Source organism: Chelonoidis abingdonii, chromosome 5 (genome assembly GCF_003597395.2).
Source record: "Chelonoidis abingdonii isolate Lonesome George chromosome 5, CheloAbing_2.0, whole genome shotgun sequence".
NCBI lineage: Eukaryota > Metazoa > Chordata > Testudines > Testudinidae > Chelonoidis > Chelonoidis abingdonii.
In genome coordinates this window covers 6,240,556-6,247,761 of record NC_133773.1, presented here as the reverse complement: position 1 = coordinate 6,247,761, position 7,206 = coordinate 6,240,556, and the positions used below count along the sequence as shown (strand labels likewise).

Genomic DNA, 7,206 nt, shown 5'->3' with positions numbered 1-7,206 from the left:
TACAAGTTTTTAAAACAACATATTTCACTGTACCTACCAGTCTACCAGAATTGCTGAAACTTACAATGTGCCTTGGCTACTATTTCACTTGAATATTTATAACAGACGCTACAGTCAACACACAAAAATCGTTGCTTGTCTTGCTAACAAGATAAACACTGCAAGCCTGTAGATTAGACATTTGAAGAGGGATATGAACCCAATTTATTGGGCAAATTAACTTTGTTAGAGCACTTGAGCACAGTGCCGCTAGGCAAGAGAGCAGTTTCTCTCAGCGCCTGAACTTGTCCTGTTTGGTGCTGTGGCTTGGTTCTACACTCAGCATTGAAGTTTTCAGCTAGGCTTTTTAACCTGCCATGAGGATGTGAGAAGCATCTATTAAGGTGCCAAATAAAGAGAAAGAAGAACTGAAGATGTGGGGTTTCATGTATTAATGCTTCATGAGGCAACTCTGGCCCCATCGCTCTCCAAAGCTACTACAATTCCATCATTCCTTGCCTCTAAAAATTGTCTTACTTCGTACTAAAGGAGTCATTGACCTGCAAATTAATTTACATAGAGTTTCCAGGGATTTGAATAAAAGACCTTCCCCTTGAAAAGAATAATGACACTCAAAAAAGAAAAGCAAAGAAAGAACTGACTAAGGAACTCAAACCAGGGCTTGATTTCCAAAAGCAACCTCAAGATGCATGTGATGCCAAATGAGATCCACGAAGCATTGCCCATTTGCAACAGCTGAGTACCTGTCTTGGCATGTTTGAACCAAGATAGGCCCTGAATTCTGTTGGGGATCCTCTCCCTTTCAGGAATAATTAGTATTTAGGTACAGGTTACACCTCAGGATCTCAAAGTGCTTTATAAACAGAGGATAAGTGTTAGCCTGAGATGGAAAGTCTGAGGCACTGAGAGGTTACAGACCAATTTGTGATCTCATTACTCACACTGAGTAGAAACTTATTGCACAAACAGCAAAGAGTCCTATGGCACCTTATAGACTAACAGACGTTTTGGAGCATGAGCTTTCATGGGTAAATACTCACTTCATCGGATGCATGTAGTGGAACTTTCCAGGAGCAGGTATATATATGCAAGCAAGAAGCGGGCTAGAGACAACGAGGTTAGTTCAATCAGGGAGAATGAGGCCCTCTTCTAGCAGCTGAAGTGTGAAAACCAAGGGAGGAGAAACTGGTTCTGTAGTTGGCAAGCCATTCACAGTCTTTGTTTAATCCTGAGCTGATGGTGTCAAATTTGCAGATGAACTGAAGCTAAGCAGTTTCTCTTTGAAATCTGGTCCTGAAGTTTTTTTGCTTAAGATCTTAAGGTGGCCATCCTGCAGCAGAAAAACTTCAGGACCAGACTTCAAAGAGAAACTGCTGAGCTTCAGTTCATCTGCAAATTTGACACCATCAGTTCAGGTTTTAACAAAGACTGTGAATGGCTTGCCATCTACAGAACCAGTTTCTCCTCCCTTGGTTTTCACACCTCAGCTGCTAGAAGAGGGCCTCATCTTCCCTGATTGAACTAACCTCCTTATCTCTAGCCTGCTTCTTGCTTGCATATATACACCTGCCCCTGGAAAGTTCCACTACATGCATCCGACGAAGTGGGTATTCACCCATGAAAGCGCATGTTCCAAAACGTCTGTTAGTCTGTTAGGTGCCACTGGTCTCTTTGCTGCTTTTACAGATCCAAACTAACACGCCTACCCCTCTGATACTTTAGTGCACAAACAGTTCCATTAATTCTGGTGTGATTAATTCAGCATGAGAGATGGTGTCATCATCTGGATTCAAGTGATTTCCTCATGGCACCAGAGCACATACATGGCAAGGTGGGCCATACTTGGGGTGACCCTAAACCTGGGACTACCAGAAGCCAGGAGGGGAAGAGAAGGATGAATCACACCATAATTGCCCTGTTTTGAGCACTGCTCGACACTCCGGTACCAGTCACAGTTGGAGACAGAATACTGGGCTAGATGGACCATTGGTCTGACCCATTGCGGTAGTGCTTATGTTCATAAAACTGGAATTAGAACTTCATTCACCTGATACTTACTCAATCCGCTTAGGCCATGCTGCCTCCTGGAAAAAAAACAAAACAGATTTCTCCACAGTGCTGAGTTTAAGCCAGTTTGCATCATCAAACAACTTGCCAGTTGTCAGGAATTGGTTCAGTAAAACAAAACTGCAAAGCTACCCTAATTAATACTGTATAAACCAACACTGTTTGGTGGTATAGCTTAGAGGGATTTACGCAGAACATGCTGCTTTGAATACAGTTAAAGCTGTGGCATTTCCTGCAATGCAAAATGCTCAGAATCTGATCTGCATTTGGTATTGAACCTTAAAAGGGCCAGCTCCTCCCAGGGAGCAGATCAGCATCACCCCACGGGCTTGAAACAGAGCAACACCCATTGACACCAGCTGATGATTTGTCCCAACATTCACAAGACAGAGTTTCCTGTCTTCCTGATTAGCTCCATTGCACAAAAACTAATTCAATCATATCTTCTAACACAAACCAAGAGTTCAAAGCCATATTCTGTTCAATTAATTCAAAACGCCCCCTTCTGATGTTAATTGTCTGAAAATGATACCCAACAATTCTTGCCTAAGCCTTCTTTGGTTACTAAATGAAAGGGTTCATTTGTTTTCAGAATCAGTTCTCAAACAGTGAATATGGGCTTCTAGCGCTTGAAGAGCTTAGAAGATGAATGGAATCATGGCTGTTTTCCTAAGCGCACCCATATTATATTTCTTCAGGTAGAGCCTGTGTTTCTTTTGGGCCCAGAGGGACATCTGGATGGCCATCAGGAAAGCAAAAATTCCAACTGCAACAAAGAAAATGTGTGTCAACAACATTCATATTTACCATGAATAAAATGGAAGGTGGATCCCTACAGCACGAGCCACTCTCAGCACAGATGTTTAAATTACATTTCCTGAGCACATCTGTGTATCTTACATACCCCCATCATTGTCTAGAGATGGGTAGGAAATGGTTTTCCCATCTTGGGAGAATTTTTGAGACTTTAACAATATTTCCTGTTTCAAATTAGGATGAAAAGTTGAAAATCTAAAAAAAAAATTATCAAAAAAAAATTGGATTGGGTCCATTGAAACATTTAGCTTTGATTTTACCCTTTTTTATATTTTTTTACATTCACTGTAAAGTAACTTACATTTGAAACAAAAAGTCGTCTCACACCAAAATGAAAAGCTTTGTTTTGCCAATGTTGAAATGGGATGTTTTGACAATTTCAAAGCTTTATTTTTTTTCCCAAATAAATGATTTGCAAATGGGAAACTCATCAAAACCAACCTTTTCCTGCAAAAAGTTTTGGTTTTTGAGAAGCATCATTTTCTGATGAAAAATTATTTCATCAAGACATTCACAACCGGCACTATTACCATAGTATCTGCGCACCTCACAGACTTATAATGTACTTATCCTCGCCATATCTCTGTGACGTTGGGCAGGGCTATTCCCCATTGTACAGATGAGGAACAGATACATTGAGAGGCTAAGTGACTTGCCCAAGGTTACATAGAAAGTCTGTGGCTAGGGAGAGCTTGTGCCCAGGTGTAAGGATCTGGGGCTGGGGCTCGTCCCTCTCAGGCGCGGCGAGGAGCCAGCGCGCCTCCCCACAGGCAGCTGTTCATGCAGGGTCCAGACCCCTCAGCCGGGCTGAGCAAACGAATAGTCCCTAAGCACTTCCGAGTCCTAGCCCTTCAGCAGGGCTAAGCTGACACAGGGTCTATAAGCCTGGCCCTGGAGCAGGGGCAGGGCAACGAGTAGTTCAGGCTCAGGGCCCTTCAGCAAGGGCTGAGCAAGTACAAAGTCTATAAGCAGTTCGGGCTCAGACCTTTCAGAAGGGGCTGAGCAACACAGTACATAAGCCCAGCCCTTGGGTGGGGCAGGGCAGTAAGCAGTTCAAGCTCAGGCCTTTCAGTAAGGGGCTGAGCAAACAGTCTATGAGCCCGGCCCTGGAGCAGGGTGGGGCAATAAGCAGTTCAGGGCTCAGCTCCTTCAGCAGTGAGTCTATAAGGCCCCAAGCCCTGGCTCAGGGCAGGGCAACCAACAGATACAGAGCTCAGACCCTCAGGCAGGGGCTGAGCAGCAGTTTAAACGGTAAGTCTATACAGAAGGCCTCCTCAGGCCAGGGAAAGGGGGAGTCTGCCACACTTGGAAGGGTGGCAGGGGAACGCAGGCCCTCCCACTCCACTGCGTTCCAGTCCGGGGTCCTAGCAGCGGCCAAACTTGCTGTTGTCAGTGGGGATCCTGGCCGCAACACACTGACATGGGTTCCGGCTCTTCAGGAGCCAAACCAGGGTCGGTCATCCACGGGCCACTTCCGATCTCTCCCTCTCTAGGTACCAGTCCTTCGCCAGCATCGTCCGGCGGGTCCCAGACCATGGTTTCCTCTGGATACCAGGCACGGGGAAGCTCAGGCAGCTCCTCTGGATACCGGGTGCAGGGAAGCTCAGGCAGCTCCTCTGGATACTGGGCATGGGGAAGCTCAGGCAGCTCCTCTGGATACCGGGCACGGGGAAGCTCCTCTGGATACCGGGCACGGGGAAGCTCAGGCAGCTCCTCTGGATACCGGGCGTAGGGAAGCTCAGGCAGCTCCTCTGGATACCGGGCGTGGGGAAGCTCAGGCAGCTCCTCTGGATACCGGGCGTGGGGAAGCTCAGGCAGCTCCTCTGGATACCGAGCGTGGGGAAGCTCAGGCCAGCGTTCCACCAGGTACCGGGCACGGGGAAGGTCAGGCCAGCGCTCCTCCGGGTAGTGAGCATGGGGCAGGCTGGGCCCGGTGGGAGCTCAGGGGCCACTGTCTGTCCTCTCCAGCACTCTGCAGCCAACTGAGCGCTGAGGCCGGGCTTTTATATTTCCTGTCCCGCCCCTTGACTTCCAGGGGGCAGGGACAGGCGGTGGTGGCTCCGCCCACTGAGGCACCTGTTCTGGCTCGTCCCTCTCAGGCGTGGCGGGGAGCCAGGGCACCTCCCTACACCCCCCTCCTCAAGACTGGCTCCTGGGCAACGGGGTCAGGTTCGTCCATACCTCCCAGGCGGGAAAGGAAGTCCGCATTGGCGTGGTCCTTCCCAGCCCTGTGGCGGATGGTGAGAGCATAGGGCTGCAGGGCCAAGTACCACCGCTGGAGTCGAATATTGTGGTCCTTCATATGGCACAACCATTGGAGGGCGGACTGGTCAGTGACCAAGATGAACAGGGCCCCAAGGAGGTAGTAACGCAGGGCATCACAGGCCCACTTTGCCGTGAGGGCTTCCTTTTCGACCGCTGCATAGTTTTTCTCTCTGGAGAACAGTTTCTGGCTGATGTAGAGGACCGGATGCTCCTCCCTATCCAACTCCTGTGAGAGGACAGCCCCGAGCCCTACCTCTGACGCATCTGTCTGCAGGATGAATGGTCGATTGAAGTCAGGGTAAATAAGACCGGCTTACTGCAGAGGCTTGCCTTAAGTGACTGGAAAGCCTCGTCACATTTGGGGGTCCAGTGTATCTGTCTCGGGCTGTCCTTGGTGAGGAGCCCCGTCAAGGGGGCGGCCATCACCGCAAACTGGGGAATGAAGCGTCAAAAATATCCCACCAGCCCCAAAAACTGGCAGACTTGGCGTTTCGTGGTCGGCGGAGCACAGACTGTGATGGCCTGAACCTTGTTCACAAGAGGTTTCATTTGCCCATTTCCGACAGTATACCCCAAATAGGTGGTCTCACGCCAGCCGATGCGACACTTCTTAGGGTTGGCTGTTAATCCGGCCGCCCGCAAGGACCTTAGGACAGCGGCGACCTTTTCTAGGTGGGTTTCCCACTGCCGACTGTAGATGACTACGTCATCTAGATAGGCTGCGGCATAGTCCTGATGCGGTTGGAGGAGGCAGTCCATCAAATGCTGAAACGTGGCGGGTGCCCCATGAAGGCCGAAAGGCATCTGCGTGAACTGGTATAGGCCGGTAGGAGTGGCAAACGCGGTCTTCTCCTTGAAGCCTGGTTCCAGAGGGATCTGCCAATATCCCTTGCTTAAGTCCAGGGTGGTGATATAGCGGGCCTCTCCTAACCAGGCCAGCAGCTCATCTATTTGAGGCATGGGATAGGCGTCGAACCTGGAGACGGTGTTAATGCGCCTAAAGTCAATACAAAACTGTTGGGAGCCATCGGGCTTTGGCACCAGGACGACTGGGCTATGCCACTCGCTTTGCGAAGGTTCAGTCACTCCTAGGTCTAGCATAGCCCACACTTCCTCGTCAATGATCCGCTTCCGGTGATATGGTAGGGGCCTGGTCGTGGCCCGGATCACCATCCCCGGCTCAATCTGAATTCGATGATATACCAGGGAGGTATATCCCAGCTGGGCCGTAAAGGTACAGGGGAACACTTGAAGGAGGCAGTGGGTTTGCTTGAGCTGTTCTTCCGTCAGCATCTCCCGAAGCTGGGGTCCCTCAGGGTCTTCAGTAGGGTTTACCTGGGGCCTGAGCTCGGGTTCTGGTGGATAGAGATTGATCAACAGACCTTCGCGTTCCCGCCAGGGGCTTGAGGAGGTTGACGTTGTACCGCTGGACCTTTTTCCGCCGGTCAGGCTGATGAATCTCATAAGTAACTGGGCCCACCTTTTGAACCACCTCATAAGGGTCCTGCCATCGAGCCAGGATCTTGGACTCACTGGAGGGAAGGAGGAGCAAGACCCGGTCTCCAGGTTGAAAGTCGCGGGTTCGCGCATGCTGGTTGTACGTCTGGGCCTGCGTTTCTTGGGCGGCTTTCAAGTTTTCTCACACCAGGGTTCCAGCCTGTTTAAGATGCTCCTGGAGCTGGATCACATATTTTAGGAGACCCTGGGCAGGTGATGGGGTTTGCTCCCAGGTTTCCCTCATCAGGTCCAAGAGGCCCCGGGATCGGCGGCCATACAATAGTTCAAAAGGCGAAAACTTGGTTGATGACTGGGGGACCTCTCGTACCGCCAAGAGCAAGGGCGGGAGTAGCTGGTCCCATCGGTGGAGGTCCTCCGGGGGACTTCCCGCAACATGTCTTTCAGGGTTTGATTGAACCTCTCAACCAACCCATCGGTTTGGGGATGATACACCGATGTCTGCAGCTGCTTGATCCCCAGGAGTCCAGAGACCTGCTGCAACAGCCGCGAGGTGAAGTTGGTCCCCTGGTCCATGCGGATCTCCCAGGCCAAGTACACTGA

At 50.0% G+C, this 7,206-nt stretch overlaps 1 protein-coding gene across 3 annotated transcripts in view; it reads right to left on the bottom strand.

Moving 5' to 3' along the window:
* Positions 1-1,308: 1,308 nt before the first annotated feature.
* TECRL (trans-2,3-enoyl-CoA reductase like) overlaps positions 1,309-7,206 on the bottom strand; it is a 126,347-nt gene continuing 120,449 nt past the window's right edge. For all 3 annotated transcript variants that reach the window (XM_075066766.1, XM_075066767.1, XM_075066768.1), the window contains one exon: positions 1,309-2,833. In XM_075066766.1, coding sequence (XP_074922867.1) covers positions 2,706-2,833 — 128 coding nt within the window. In that variant the 3' untranslated portion in view covers positions 1,309-2,705. The remainder of the gene's footprint in view (positions 2,834-7,206) is intronic.